The sequence below is a fragment of the Lynx canadensis genome, chromosome B1 (genome assembly GCF_007474595.2).
Source record: "Lynx canadensis isolate LIC74 chromosome B1, mLynCan4.pri.v2, whole genome shotgun sequence".
Lineage (NCBI taxonomy): Eukaryota > Metazoa > Chordata > Mammalia > Carnivora > Felidae > Lynx > Lynx canadensis.
This window is the reverse complement of record NC_044306.2, coordinates 105,485,717-105,502,450: the sequence shown is the minus strand read 5'-3', so window position 1 is coordinate 105,502,450 and position 16,734 is coordinate 105,485,717. Positions and strand designations below refer to the sequence as shown.

The following is a 16,734-nucleotide window of genomic DNA, read 5'->3' as shown; positions in this document are numbered from 1 at the left end:
ATTACATTCTCCAGTAATGGGCACACATCTACTACAGTTCAGCTACACTAACCTTCATCTCTTTTTTGTACAAAAAGCATATTCTGCCCTTCCTGCCTCTCTTCCAATCAAATCCTTATTTGTGTCTCAGCTCTGGGAGGTTTTTCTGATCTCCTGTGTGTATTACTCCCCTTACTCTCTGCCGAATCATCCCGTTCTCTTTTTAGCCTCTATTTCTCTCTGAAGCTATTTTGTTTACGTACTTATTATCTGGCTTCTCTGGTAAAATGTGGGCTCCGTGAGAGCAGGAATGTTGTCTGGGATGCTCACAAAAAATCATTTGAATGAATGAACTATAAGCTTAAAAATGTGTATCTTTTTAATTAGCTCAAGACTATTATTTTATCATTTTAATAAATTTACTCCAACTCTGGTCCCCATCTCACTGAATTGGCCACGTCCTTCCCGGGGTTTGCAAAGTTGTTGGGATTCAGCAGAGCAACTGGTCATCAATCATTTTCCTTCACTGGTCACTGAACTGTCCATGGTCTTGGCCAGCAGTCAGGTACCTAACTGCAGCTTCTTGACATGTATGTGGCTGAAGAACGTTGGCAAAGGTTGGGAGCCCTCCTCTTGGTGTCTGGCCTCCCTCCAGAGACCCTATAGCTGTTGCCCTCTTGCCGTTAGTTCCCTGGCAGCAGCATGGTGATCAGCATTGCTGGAGAGACCCACAGACAGTTAGACAATCCTAGCTAGGACTAAAGCCCTGCCTTGCTTTTCTCAAGGGAACTTTCTTTGCTTTTCTCCCCTCTTGGGATCTCTTGGAAAGTCATTTCATGGAGGTTAGGCCTTACAAAACAGGGAATCACTGGTGTTACCTTCTATTCTCCCTCAGCAAAAGTCCCTGAGTTAAGGAAGTTGTAAGGGTCTGACTACTTTCTTAGAAGAGGAAGAAGGGGGAAATCTGAAGAACAAAATTATCAAAATCTCAAAAATTATTCTGTCACATACCTTTTGTATATTGCAAAGGAAACTAACTGGTACTTAGTTACATACTCTCTGTAGGCTCTGCCTCCCTGTTATGGGCTGAAATTTATCCCCCAAATTCATATGTTGAAGTTCTACTCTCCAATATCTCAGAATGTGACTGTATTTAGACATAAGGTCTTTAAAGGTAATTAAGTTAAAATGAGGTCACTAGAGCAGGCCTTAATCCAATATAACTGATTCTATATAAAAAAGAGGGGGTTAGAATGTACAGATACAGAGAGAAGATGATGTGAAGGCATTTGGAGAAGACAGCCATCTAAAAGCCAAGGAAACAGATGACTTCAAAAGACTCTGTGGACACCTTTATCTCAGACTTCTCATCTTCAGAATTGTGAGACAATGCATTTCTTTTCAAGCCACCTTGTCTGTAGTACTTTGTAAAGTACTTTGTAGTACTTAGCATCCGCCTAGCAAATGAATATACTACCTCATGCTGCGAGGTTGGGTAAGGTAGCGTCTCTGGGCTCCACGTAAAGGTAGGAGTTGCCGGTGTATCTCCTTAGCTCTGCAAGCCTCAGTGTTGGGACTTTGAGTCACCACCAGCAGCAGTGGTAGTTTCTCCTGAAACCACATTCAGTCTCCAAGCAAGAGAGGGCATGTAGATGAGCAGGGAAAATGCTGTTGGACTGTTGGAGGGTGTCTTCTTTCATACTGCCCCTTCTCTCTCGTACTGGAATGCGGCAAAGCAGCATCACCACCTGCTCAGATGGCATTTCATGCACGTGCATTCCAGGAAACAGCACAAATACTCGAGTCACAGCAGGCCCTAGTGGGGTCAGCAGATAATGGATTAGTGATTCTCCAATAGTCGGAAAGTTTCATAACTGCTTAATAGGAGTTCGCAAATATTTGTCATCATGTTGATTATCTGTGTATGTATTTTTTAACACTTAGGATAAAATTCTGTTATCTGTAATTAATTCCAACTATCATGTTTCATCCAAATGTTAAGAATGATCATTTGAAAAGATCTTGTTGTCTTTGTCTGGGATATGAATTTCTTCCCACATATGCAATTTCATGCCTAATTGCTCTCAGTCCCTTTTTGCAGAAGGAAAAATTAAAACAAAACAACAATAACAAAATACATTATTTCAAAGCTCCAAATTTTAATCCTGATTTTGGAGGTTAAAATTTAGTGACAGTTCCAAATATTGATTATAACCCATGGAAAAAATGATTTTGTTTGTTTAAAAATATAGATGCTATCATTTAAATTTTATCTTTAATAGTTCATTGACTTTACATTTTACTTAAACATTATCTTTACTCTTTCTTATGTTTCAGATAATGCTATCCGAAATACAAAACATGCATTATTTACTAGCAAAGTAGCAAAATGATATAGTCAGTAGACATCATGAGTCACATTTTCAGTTCATTTTTTGAACTGAATGCCCTCCAGTCTTTTGGAGAAAACAGATGTCTGAAACTATTTTTTCCTAATATATTTATTTAACCCCATCTTCATTGTCCTAAAATGTACACACACACACATGCACACACATTGCACATTTATAAAATATGCTTTTGAAACTAAAACTTTTAATGTGTATGTATCCCATAGGGACTTTAATCCACGTGGTTTCATTTGGTGATTTATTCAGATTTAACTCAACATAAATACATTAGCTAATGTTGTAAGATACCTGCTAGGTTTCTGTTTTGTTTTTTTAAAGCCCCTTTAAAAACAAATGTTTAATAAGTTCTTTCAGAGAGAGAGGGAGGAGGGTGGGGGGGGGGTAAGGCAGAGAAAGAGGGTGAGAGAGAATTCCAAGCAGGTTCCATGCCATCAGTGTAGAGACCAGAACCCAATGTGGGGCTCAGTCTCTTAGTTCATTAGATCATGGCCTGAGCCGAAATCAAGAGTTGGATGCTTAACCACCTGAGCCATCGAAGCACCCCAAACCCTTATAATTTTCTAAGTGATAAGAACACTTGGAGTGCCTCTTGTTTTTATATTGGTCTCTGGCCTTTGTTCCTGATACAGAATTCCTGAAATCCTTGTAATTTCTGGGGTGGTGAGAGTGTCTTTTGTTCTTATGAGGTGATTCTGGGTGGACTTCTGGATGAGAGCTGGTCATTGGAAAGATCAAGCCATGCTTAGAAACTTGAATTTTCAGCCCTGCCACCCATTTTCTTGAGAAAGGAAAAGAGCTGAAAATAGAGCTAATGATCCATCATGCCTACATGATGAAGTCTGTATAAAATTCCATAAGTACTGGGCTTGGAGAGCTTCTGTATTGGTGAACACATGGAGGTGTTGGGAGAGTGGTGTGTCTGGAGAGGGCATGGGAATTCTTCATCCCTTCTCGTATACCTTGCCCTACCTATCTCTTCCATCTGGATGGACATCTGTATCCTTTATTACATTGTTTAATAATCAATAATCATTAATTAATTAATCAAATCCAAGGAGGGGATCTTTGGAACCTCTGATATATAGCTGGTTGATCAGAAGCAAAGGTGATAATCTGGACTTGTGACTGGTGTCTGAAGTGTGTGTGTCGGGGGAGCATGTCATGTGGGACTGAGCCCTTACCTATGGAATCTGATGCTATCTCCAGGTAGATAGTGTCAAATTGAGTTGAATTCTTAGATATTTTGCTGGTGTACTGAGAATTGCTTGCCGGTGGTGTAGGGTACACTACCCACTCCCACCTCCACATATTTTTGAGTAAAATATTGAATTAGAAAAATAACAAAGAGGCATGAGCCAGCATAGGTAGCCAATGTGAAATTATTGTAGAATAAGTCATTCCTAATGCAAGATTTTTGTTTTATAATGTGGCTTCGCAATTCATGTTAGGCTCAATAATCTTACTGTGTTGTCAACATTGGGAAGGATAATATAGGTATTATTTGCTGAATGAATAATAAAGTGAAAGAATTAGTGGATGGTAGTATAAAACAACAGATGATATATTGTTAAATTTTTTAAATGGCATTGAAGTAGAGTTAGTCTAAGAAGGTAATTTTTTAGTTGAAGTATAATTGACACATGTTACATTAGTTTCAGGTGTACAAGAAAGTGATTTGAAAAATCTATGTTATGCTATGCTCACCATAAGTGTAGCTACCATCAAAGAAGATCATTTTCAAAAGCACTTGTCACTTTTTTTTCCCTTAAGAAAAAGAGTTTTTACACTTGCTTGATTCTTATATCCCAAATAAAATAAAGAGCAGGCTGTGTGCTGTTTGACCAGGGCTCTACTTCCATTTCTCCACTAACGTCTTGTTTACTTTGTTGGGTCTGGGACTTGATTTCACCCTCCTTGCAGGTGACTCAGTTAGCTTGTGTTTCATGGATGCTGGAAGAAGAAATGAGATTCTTCAGTCAGAGACAAAGAGCTTTCTTTCTCAAGATATAACAAGCAGCATGAACATCACCATACTTACAAGCTTATATTGCCTCAAATTCCATTTATAGGAAATGACCCAGATGCATGCTACACACACACAAAGGATTTCCGTATCAGCTAAGGTACACTAAGCCTGTTGAATCCATTGCTTTTATTTTACCTTTTGTTTGCAATCAGCTTGCTCTTTGACCCACCTTGAGATATTACCACATCCTGCTATAAACATAACCCTGAGAAATAGCTCAGGAAAAGAAGCATTAGGACCTTGAATTCTGACACATCCAGAAAGACCTTCAGGAGCACTGAAGAACCAAGGAAGATTCTCTCTCCCAACATATCTTGTGGTAGTTTCACCTTCACATTGACTTCTCCCATTGGATGTTATCAATATCTATGGGGGTAATGATATTGCCCCTGACAGCTTTCTGGAAGGCTCTTAAGCTTCCCTGTGGTTGGACCATATACAAATTAATCACTAGAGCTGGGGGAATGTCCTTGACTCAAGCCTAGGTTTTGTAGCCATTCCTGATCTAAGCTCTGTGTTACAGAGAAAAGATTACTCTGACTGTCTTAGATCAACCAGCTTGTCTGTGCTGCTGGGGTGGAAGGATCAATCTTACTGAATCTGGTAGTTACTGCCCAATGGGGGACAGGCAAGATGTTAGGGAGACAGGCACGAAATATTCAATATGGTCTCTAAGTGGTAGAATTCAAGAATTTTGCTCTCTTCCAGATTTTTTTCCAAGTCAAATGAAGTAAGAAAAATAGAAAAGAAATGAGAACTCTTTGACTCTCTCTTCTACACCTTTATTCTGGGAAATCATATCTAGTCTTTCATTCTACTCATAATGAGCACCAGTTTGGCATCAAGAATTGTATTAGACCTGGGGATACAATTTCCAATAAATTGGGGACATCTGCTAATCTCACAGGGTTAATAACCTAGTGTTGGGTTCAGACAATTTAAGAGACCATTCGAATGAGAGGGAAAGTGCAGAGTGATGGCAGCACACGGAAGGAATACCTGTGGGGGAGGTGCGTTAAGAAAGGCTTCCTGGAGAATGTGACCTGTAATCTGAGGCCAGAAGGATGAGTAGGACTTATCAGGTGATCTATGTGTAGGGTGGACTAGATAGCTTAGAAGAATGACTTAGCAGATGGAACCAAAAAAGCAGGTTATAGAAAGGAAAAATAGTTCTGTGTGTCTGAGTCATAAAATTCAAGGTGAGAGATGAGGTGGGAGAAGAAGTGAGGAATGGGGGGCAGAATGTGTTCTCTATTGCAAAGGAGTTCGGGCTATTCTGAAAGTCCTTGAAGACTTTATTATTTTTTTAAACTTTTTTTTCATGTTTATTTTTGAGAGAGAGAGAGAGAGAAGGAGAGGGAGAGAGAAAACAGGGGAGGGGCAGAAAGAGAGGGAGACACAGAATCCAGAGCAGGCTCCAGGCTCTGAGCTGTCAGCACAGAGCCTGATGTGGGGCTCGAACTCACAAACCACGAGATCATGATCTGAGCCAAAGTCAGAAGCTTAAGGGACTGAGCCACCCAGGTGCCCCAGCCCTTGAAGACTTTAAACAGAGGGATAAAACAAGATAAACGTTGCATTTTAGAAATTTCACCCTTGCTGTAAAGTCAAAAATGAATTGAGGGTGAAACAAAGCTGGGACAGATTAGTTAGGAGATTGCTGAAACCAGGGCCAGAGATGGAAATAACCACAGTAGTGGGAATGGAGGGAAGGGGCGGATTTACATTCTACTTATAAGTTGGATCCATAGGTCTTAATGAGCAGTTGGATATAGGAGATGTGCATTAGGGAATACACAAATCGTGGAGATAGGATGGCAATGATAAGAAGAGGCATTTTAAATTCAGGCAGGCAAAGGTTCAAATCTCTACCATGTAGAATCTAAGACTGAGTTAATTACCAGTAAAAGGGAGACACTGATAACTACCTAGCATGGTTACTTTAAAGATAAATAAAATACTCTATGTCAAGGTCCTGACCCAGATTAAATCTTCACATTAAAGCAATATTTGAGCCCCCGGTTGTCCGGAGGAACTGGTTGGTTAGATGGAGAAGCTATTCCTCCAGTTAGCAGATAGGAGTGTACCTGCTGCAAGTAGGGATGAACTGGACCTACAGCAGGTTAAACAAATAGGGTCATTTTTCTTGCACAGTAAGGAAACTGGAGGTGCACAACTATTGGCATTAATTTTATCAGCACTGGAGTCTTGGCAGTTTTCTTCAGCTTTACCTCATGGTCACAATATGGCTACCCCCGTTCCAGCCTCCAGCATCACATTTACATTTAAGTCAGGGTTGAGGGGAACCAGACATAAGAGAAAGGTAATAAGTTTGCCGATTATCCTGAGATGGGAAACACAGGAGGAAAAGCAGAATTTGGAGGGAAAAAAAGGAACTTGATTTTGAGTATACAGAGTTTTAGGTTTCTGTGATAGGTTCACATAGAAACAGGTTAAATGAGCAGTTGCATATATTGGCCTGGAGTTGAGGAATTGTATCTGAGATTGAGGGGGAAGGTTAAATTCTATGGGGTGAATGAAAGAAGCCATAGAAAGGATGTAAAGTGAGAAAAGTAGACGGGGACATAGCCCTGGAAGAGAACACACACATTTACTGAATTAGTAGAGGCTGAGGACTACCCAAGGCCAGAGAAGAGTGGCTAGAGATGCAAGAGGAAAGAGCGTGTTGTGTCCTTGAATCGAAGCCCAAGAGAGAAGACAATCTAAGGGGGACATGGTTAATAATCTCAAGTGCTCACAAAAGCAAGGAGGTAGTAAGTGACCTTGCCGAGAGTTTTCCCTCATGTGGGGATAGAAGCTAGACTGAACTGGGTTGAGGAACAGGAGGGACACGAGAAGGTGGAAAAAGAACATGTAAAAAGTTCTTTTTCTTTTGTTCTCAGAAGTCATACTTTAGGATGTCACTTATAAAATTAGATTTTTTCAAAGAAAGACTTTGGGGAAGCCAATTCACCTCTCTGAAGAGAATCAAACTTGAGATGCCTGTCTGGTCCTCATGCCCTTCAAAGGGTCTCTTTGAGAGCCAACAGTCTCTGGTTATGTTGTCTTCCTTACCCCAGTGAGAAAGCACAAACAAAATCACTTGACACGTTTGGCTTCTGGGGAACAAGGCTGTATGGATGTTCACTGCACAGTGCTTCCTAGTACTGAAACAGGCAGAGCGTCTGGAAGTCAATTTTGTTTGGTACCACATGTAACACAAATTACCGTTCCCTACAGGGATGAATGTCATGGAAAATAAAAACATTATGGGAAAATAAAAATGTTCCATTTGTACGATTTTTGGTAGATTGTATTCAGATTTTAAAACATTGAAATCAACTTTTATTTTGGACCACCCAGACTCAGGAGAAGTGATGAGGGATTATAAAAATAAGAAACTTGTAGGTGACATTGTATGTAGTTGGCTATTTTGGTTTAAGAAGTTTCCTTCCTGCTGAACAGGGAAGAAAATGAAACGCTTATTCAAATTTAAAGCAATCCAAACCATTCAAGAGCGCTGTTAAAAGAATGTAATTTCCAGGGGGAAATCCTTCCCCTCACCTTTTCTTCTCCTCCTTCTCCCTCTCCTCCCCCACCCCCCAACCACATCCTCCGGCTCTAAAATGTGTATACCTACCTGATAGTTCAAAAAAAGCACTTTTCAGAGTAGGAGGTTTTGAGGGAAAAACTCAAATGTTTTGCTTTCTTTTATTTCCTCTTATGGGATTAGTTCTGCAGGCCGTAGACAGTAAAAACTTAGAAAAATAATAATTTCACCCACTTTCACTCCCTTTTGTCTGTTTCAAACGTCAATGTGGTTCTTCTTAAAACATTTATTTGAGAGAATGGAATTGTCTAGTAGTTGAGTTCTCAGAGCTCATACTGGGAGATGACACTCGTGGCCTGGAGATTAAAACCTTCACGTGTTCTCTACTATTTATATGATTATTTAATGAAAGTTTTTCAATCATTCTTGAAGTGCTGGCATTAAATGTGAGTGCTAGGGAACTCTTGCTCCACCGCCCCAAACCCGCCCCAAAAGAGGACCTTCTGCGGTGAGCGAGTCTCCTTCCCTTGCTTGAAGTGGGCTGAACAAAGGAGAGTGACGCAAAAGTGGGCGGTGTCCTCGATGCCAGGGAGCGCTTCTGCCTCCTTGTGAATGATCCTATTAGCTGCGCTAGTTCGCGGCAGCGGCGGCCGGGACGGCGGCCGCAGCAGGAGCTCTGCCTCTGCGCTCCCCAGCCCTGCCTCCTTGGAGGCGCCTGGGGCTAAGCACACATCTCAACCGCACGGAAGCCTCGTCTGTCTTTTCAGGCTCTTCATGCTACCCAACTAAAAGGAGAAAATGGGCACGGGGGATTTTATCTGCATTTCCATGACCGGAGGGGCGCCCTGGGGGTTCAGATTGCAAGGTGGCAAGGAGCAGAAGCAGCCCTTACAAGTTGCTAAGGTAAGACCTCTGAAGAGATGTTATCACCGCTCTGTGCTGGGAGGGAATGAAGGCAACCTGTTGATGGTTTTTTCAAGTGCTGATTCAGAAGGTTATGTATTGGTCTGATTTTGGCCCTGATGCTAACTTTTCCCAGGATGCGGGTTTGTTCGTGTTTCGAAAAAACTTTCGAGTAACATATAGCATATATACAATTAACCAGTAACTGAAAGAAAAAAAAAAGAAAGAAAGAAAGAAAAAAGAGTGCCATATTTATCAGCTGAAGAAAAGTCTAGTTAATCAGCTTCTCTGACAACCGGCAAGACACTTGGGAAGTTTCTTCTAGGCAATATAGAATATGCAGTTGCGTTATTGTTTCATGTTACTTTACTTGGTTCTGGCAGAAGAGAAATGCTCAGCTCAGCATAACCAATTAGCTTGGCTTTGGGGGACTCTTACAAAAAGCGTTGGTAGTGACATTTACAATACAGCATTTCTTAAAAGGCCAATTTGGGGCAATAATTTTAAATATATGATGAAATGTCATAAAATCTATTTGAAAGAATATTCTCTTAAGGATTTTACAAATAAATGCAAAAATCTACCATCATGTGTACTCACCTAGTTAAGCGCTCAAAATAAAATTTAAAGCCATTAGAAATATATTGTAAGTAACTTATAGGAAACTTTGAAATGCATGTAAAAATGATTTTAAATGTTTTAGATGTTTTTGTTTCCATCATATTGATTGTTTCTTGCTACCAGTTTGCTGGAAGGGATCCGATATAGTTTACATTGGGATTCAGATAAAATAAACTTTAAAATGCATGAAATTAATGCAGACTTTTACCTGATTTGGATACCAAATTGTAGTATTGTATGAAAAACATGTTTGATTAATTTCCTCTTTATAATTATATTAAAAATGGATCTAGAACTTTATGAAATATGTGGACTACTGGCCTTTGTAGTTATTCTTTCTCTTGGCTTTGGCTTTTTTTTTTGCTTTTTTTTTTTTTTTTTTATGTTCACTCTGAGGAAAGGAGCTTCTTTGAAATTTTCTGCTCCCAGGCTTCCATCGAAAAATCCTTTTGTAATGTGATGGTGGAATCCTGCCACCTAGTGAAAATTTCAAACATCAAGAATGAAGCATAAGACAGAGGGTGAAAAGCAGAATTTTTAGAACTGGAAAGTTTCTCAGAGACTTCCAGTTCAACCTGCGGAGTTCAGATAAGAGCCCAGAGAGTTTAAGTAACTTTCCTCTGCTTTAGACTAGCAGTGATCGAAGAATCCGGAAAGGAGGTTTCGTTGTGTTGCTTTAGGAGTCCATGGCAGGAAGCATCAGACAAAACAGTAATGACAAATTTGGAGTATGCAGAATTCATGACACTGAACTGGAGTTGTTCTGAGTCTAGAATAGCAGTTGGCTGGCTCCAGTTACTGAGATTTGGGTTCTAATTCCAGCTCTGATCTAACTTGTAGCGGGCCTGTGACAAATCTCTCACCCTTCCTGACTCATCTGTTGTGAGGTGTTGGGGGGTGGGGGGAGAAAGAGGCAAAAATTTTGAGTGCTGTACAAAAAGAGAGAAGTAAAGAGGAAATTGTACTCTACCATCAGTGAGGTTCTAATATTGCTCTAGTTTTACTGTCCTAATAGTATGCAACTTTAGAATCACTTGCCTCCCAGTTAAAATGTAGGGACAAAGGTTATTCCAGTAGTTCTTCTGTGGCCAGACTTTAAGAATGGGTTGGGTATTGGGCTTCTCCTGAGTCTGCGATGTGCTTGTTTCAAAGTGGACCTATTGTCCCTCTCTCTCTGCCCCTCCCCTGCTCACACTCTGTCTTTCTCAAAAATAAATAAACATTAAAAAAAATTATTAAAAAGGGAGGTTACCTGAGTGGCTCAGGCGCTTAAGTGTCTGACTTCAGCTCATGTCATGATCTCATGGTTCCTCTGTTAGAGCCCCGCATCGGGCTCTGTGCTGACACCTCAGAGCCTAGAGCCTGCTTCGGATTCTGTGTCTCCCTCTCTCTTTCTGCCCCTCTACTGCTCACACTCTGTCTCGTTCCCGCTCAAAAATAAATAAGCATTAAAAAAATTCAAAGTGGAACTATTGTGTGGTGATTTTTTTTTTAAGAACTGATTTTGTTTTTGAAGAATTGCTAGTGAACAGTGATTTGGGAGCATTTCTCTGCCGATGATGTCTCTATTGACAGGATTCAGAGAGGATATTACATGTCTGAGTGTAAAAAAATTCGATCCTTCTCTTCCCCCCAAGTCAACTTTCCTAAAATACCCTGGCAATATATTTGTGGTTTTAAAAAGACCATTATTAAAGCATTTGAATGTTTGCTTTAGTTTTCTAGTTTGTGATAGTATAGTTAATTGTTGATTTAAAAGTATTATGAAGTCGTCTGGATGTTTGCCTTAATTCTTGTGTGTGTGTGTGTGTGTGTGTGTGTGTGTGTGTGTGTATGTGAGAGAGAGAGAGAGAGAGAGAGAGAGAGAGAGAGAGATACACTACAGACTACAGTCTACTTTTCCCCGTATGTAAAAAGTGACTAGAAAGCCTTCAAAAGAAGAAAAATTTCTAAGTTACTATGGCAATGCCTACTTTTGTTGGTCTATTTTTTCCACTTAACTCAAACTCACATTTAATTTCTTATGCTAGCATTATTTGTTCTAGAAAACTCTTGGAGCAAAGTGCTTGTCACTTTGTATGTTATCAAGTCTATGACCTCACTGGGATTACTGTTTTTCATTTAAAACATCAAGTCCACTCAGTTCCAGGAATGGTCCCTGGGCTCAAGGTGAAATGAACATGGCATGGACTTCCTCCTCTCCCGAGTTACCTACAAGAAGGAGGATGGAGAGGAATGGGGTAGAAAGGCTGGGTAGGGATGGTTGCTAACATACACAATGCTCACAGTTTTGAAGAACATGCAAAGGATGAATTTGGAATTGAAGAAAATATACATTAACAAAGAAAAGGAAATTCCAGACAGTGCTTGAATCATGCTCCCTTAAAATGGGGACACTACAAAGCAGTTCTATAGATAACAAATTTTTGGCTTGTTTTAAAATATCTAGTGTTCAGATTTTTTATAATTCCGTATAAAATGAAAATCTAACAAGCTGAAATAATGAAAAAAAGCTAATCTAATGTTATTAACAACGAGTAGAAGTTAAGTAGATTATAATTCCCTATAAATTATAAATTTATAAATATATATATATAAATATATAAATTATAAATATCCTTCTAGTGACACATTTAGTCACTTTTGAGAGATGTTCAAACATTTTTAGTATTTGACCGGCTCACTGAACTGTAGGCAAACTCCAACTTTTAAAGATCACTAACAGAAATATTAATAATCAAATTTTTATAACATTGAAGCTCAAAGCCATAAAATTTGGATTTGTTTCAAGAATAAATTGAACTTTGGGGGCTCCTGGGTGGCTCAGTTGGTTGAGTGTCTGACTCTTGATTTTGGCTCAGGTCATGATCTCCTGGTTTGTGAGATCAAGTCCCTTGTCAAGCTCTGCACTGATAGCACGGAGCCTGCTTGGGATTCTTTCTCTCCCATTCTCTCTGCTCCTTCCCCACTCATGCTCTCTCTCTCTTTCTCTCTCAAAATAAATAAATAAACATAAAAAAAGAATAAATTGAATTTTTACAAGGCCCAAATAATCAGTAACAGTTATCTGGTTTTTAAATGTTTATATATCTTTTAACTTATATTCTAAATAGATGTTATAGAAAACAAATATCTCTAATACAGAATCATAGGACAATATTCTGTAAGGTATACTTTGAGAATATCATTCATAGAAGTAAATTTATTGAGACCTATTTATAACATAAAACTCCATTGTATGTGTGCAAACATTCTTAGAAAAATTATGTTAGCACTTTTACTTGACAAAACTCTTTTTTGGAATATGTACTTACGTGGCTATGTCTGCTGGGTATGCTCTTGACAATTTGGGAAATCTTCATATAAAGAAGTGGGGAGAAATTTTTGTTTTACAAACAAATCTTATGAGCAATTCAGAAATAACTCACATTTTAAATATAATAAAGAAAGAAATGCGCACACTGTATCCTTTATATGTTAGAATGTTTAGCACTTTAAGCCTTCTTTAAAACGTATAGACACTATGGTACTTATAATTCTCTTATTGAATTTCAATTCGAAGTTTCAAGTAGCTTTTATTAAAATTGAGATGACAGATTACAGTCATCTATTTTATGGGCAGAAGTGGATTTAATGATTCTGTATGTCCTCTCTGCAAAACTTTAAATAAAGATGTGGTATTTAGGTAAGGCACAATCAAGTAACATCATCTTACCCATTAGTACCATCAGTGAGGTCTCTAAAATGTTTCAAATAAAATAATTCCAGAAGCATAGCTACTTCTAAAGGGAAAAAGAAATATTTTAATGTGTTTGAATATGTGTATTTGAGGATAAATGCTCTTTACTACATATGGAAAGCTGGTAACATCTTTATCACTTCATTTTGTTAAGTTTTTGAGAGCTTTCTAGAAATTCTAATAGCAGGTATGTTTACAGAAGTCAATGCATGCTAGGCAAATCTATTAAGCATATGTTATTTAAATCTTTGTTTTGGAATTGTGGGTTTTAAGACAGAACACTGTTGAAAGACAATGAGCTAAAATAATGACTATGCATGAACTTTACCATTATCGGGACACGGCATATAAGTAACCAACATTTATCAAGCTCTTTTCAGGGAAATGTTCTTTGTAATATTTTCTTTGCAGGTATTTTCAAATGACCCCCAAAACCCAAGAAATAGTATGAAAAATATCTTCATTTTAGAGATGAAGGAATTCAGGCACAGAAAGGCTATGTTACTTGCCAAAGGTGAAGCTGTAAAAAATGGTGGGATTTGATTGCAAATCTGACTTCTCCTGAACTGATAGAAACAGGTACCTGAGAGAATGAAAGTAAGCTAAGATGGTGCCCCAAAGGAAGTTTATAGAAAAACAAAAAAACAGTATGGTCTTCATCCAAATCCGATTTAATTGGCCAAGGGAGCCCCAGGTATCAAAATTTATAAACACGCTAAAGACAATTCTAATGTGTGGTCAAGATTCAGAACCGCTGCTGTAGAAAGTTGAGGCCAGATATGTCAGTCACCACAGGGCTTACTGAAGGGTGGCATGAGACATTCTTCCGGCACTTTCCCACTGCCCCTTTCCCAGCTGATACGAGAGAAGGACCAGAGAGACTCAAGAATTGTCTGGGTCTTTAGCATGGTGATGAAGTCACCATTAGTAGTGGGAAGATTTTCCCTTTCTGAAGCCAAGATCTATGAATTGCAGGGAGGCAAGGAAGTGCTGGGAAGCTTAAAAATGATCATTGTAAAGACTGGAGGTGCCTGCAAGAGGGGAACCTGGCAAGCTATTCCCTAGCAGGACGTCTTCTTTGTCAATAGAATTGCTGGCTTTCCTAGTGCCATGTGAACGGTGGGATAAGAAGTAGGGAGTGGTGGGTGGGGAGAATAAAACTGGATAAAGATGTAAGAAGAAGGAGAGAAAAAGAAAGACAGAGATAGAGACAGAGAGGGAGAATGAGAGAGAACAAATAGGAGCTTAACTGTTTGGTAAGGCAAGGATTCTTGCATTTCCCAGGTGTGAAAGACTGTCACAGAAGTGATGGGATTTGAACTGCCATGCCAGTACCCTACCCAGATGGGCCAAGCTCTTAGCTAGGGATTGGCAGGTGCAAGCTGGCATCCTGAGGGACTGTTAGAGGGCTTGGAAGGGAGCCTAGCAGGAGCCCTATTTCCCAAGTTAGGGAACTGTGGCAAAGCTCTCCATGGCTCTTTGAAGAAACTACACAAGTGCCCTAGCATCTGGACGCTGGCCACAGAGTGGACAGAGATGGCCACTCGATATTAACCAGAGAGAAGTGCAACAACCAGGGAGAAATGCCACCTCATTCAGTTATGAATAAATATATCTACCATCCCCCCCTTTCTCCAATCTTCCTGCCTTCAACTTGGGAGGAGTTCTAGAGAGGCAGAAAAAGAACAGCCAACACCCTCCTGCCCACACCAAGCCCTGGAGCCACAAACCGGCCATGGTGCTTAGGGAGAGAGCCTAGAGACAGACATTAGATTGAAGCTGTAATTCAGCTAGACTGTTTTAATAACCAAAAGCCAACAGAAATGCGTGGGATTTCTGACCAAAGTATTATTAAGGGAGGGATTTGGTTTTATCATAGTTGAAAGCAGTTACTGGAAGACATGAAAGTTTCCTGTTTATAACTGAATGAGTTGACACTCCTCAAAGACATCAGTTCCGTAGGTTCATATTATCAATTACATGCATTTCATGTATGTTAGCTTGAAAATTTACCATCTTCATCACCCATAGAAGGAAGGTGCCTACTTTCAGTTAGTCTAAAAAAGTGTTTCTCGAACATTACTGTCGGAGTCCAGAACTCTCAATTTAAAAGTAAGCACTCTGGGGTGCCTGGGTAACTAGTGGGTTGAGTGTCCAACTCTTGATTTTGGTTCAGGTCGTGAACCCAGAGTCGTGGGATTGAGCCCTGCGTTGGGCTCTGTGCTGAGCATGGAGCCTGCTTATTAAGATTCTCCCTCTCTCTCTCTCTCTCAACCCCCTACCCTACCCCCCAAAATTGAAAGTAAATACTCTGAACTTTTATTGGATATTAATCAAGGTGATTGTTGTTCTTAATGAAAGTTTTTGCAAGTCCAAAAGTCAGTATGTAATGTCATTGTGACATACATATTATACCTATCTAAATAATATTTGTATGTTTCTCATGGCAATGGTTTTAAAATATGAGCTTCCAAAATAATTTAAACTTCTTCTATCAGTTAATAAGTGTTCAAGAGTAGAAGCTAATTTATACATTTAGCTAAAAATACTTCACATGTGTATATCTTACAATTGTCCAAGTGCGTTAACATGTGTTATCTCATTTGATGCCACGTGAATAGACAAAGTTTTATTATCCTCAGTTTTGGGATGAAAAAACTGATTCTGAAAAAATAAATTATTTGCAAAAAGATTATATAAAGCAGTTCAAAGTCAAATGTAATTCTTTCCCTATGGCAGGGGCATCATGCCTCTCTCTGTATCACTTTGGATAAAGCGAATGGGCTATCATTTAGTAATGCTGAAAACTGCCATAACTTTGACTTGGAGTTTTTTTTTTTTAATTTTTTAATGTTTATTTATTATTGAGAGACAGAGAGAGACAGACCGTGAGCAGGGGAGGAGCAGAGAGAGAGGGAGACACAGAATCTGAAGCATGTCCCAGGCTCCAAGCTGTCAACACAGAGCCCGACGTGGGGCTCGAACCCACGAACTGCGAGATCATGACCTGAGCTGAAATCAGACGCTTAAACGATTGAGCCACTCAGGCGCCCCTGATTTGGAGTTTGTATGAAATAGCATGTCACCATCTAAGACTTAACTCTTAAAAACATTTATAACAATTTTTTCTTTTAATAGGTTCAGGGAGAAGGATTATAGGAAGTGTATCTCCAAGATCATGTGCATTGAGAGACAAGACTGGAAAGCAAACCAGTTTAATTATAAATAAACCTAAAAAATACATGGATTCCAAAAATTTTATTGTATCTATTCTAACAGATTAATGATGAATGCCGTGAGATTTTTGTAAAAGGAAATGGGGGGATGCCTGGGTGATTTTGTTAGTTGATTAAGAGTTCGACTCTTGATTTTGGCTCAGGTCATGATCTCACAGTTTGTGAGTTCAAGCTCTGCACTGGCAGAGCTTGCTTGGGATTTTCTTTCTCTCCTTCTCTTTGCCCCTCCCCTGCTTGTGCTCTCTCTCTCTCTCTCTCTTTCTGTCTCT

At 39.4% G+C, this 16,734-nt stretch overlaps 1 protein-coding gene across 2 annotated transcripts in view; it reads left to right on the top strand.

Moving 5' to 3' along the window:
* Nucleotides 1-8,644: 8,644 nt before the first annotated feature.
* The window catches only part of SYNPO2 (synaptopodin 2), a 166,294-nt gene continuing 158,204 nt past the window's right edge, over nt 8,645-16,734 (top strand). The window contains exon 1 of one of the 2 annotated variants that reach the window (XM_030313164.1): nt 8,645-8,869. In XM_030313164.1, the coding sequence (XP_030169024.1) occupies nt 8,765-8,869 (105 nt within the window). In that variant the 5' untranslated portion in view covers nt 8,645-8,764. The remainder of the gene's footprint in view (nt 8,870-16,734) is intronic. The other variant, XM_030313163.1, reaches the window with a different exon arrangement.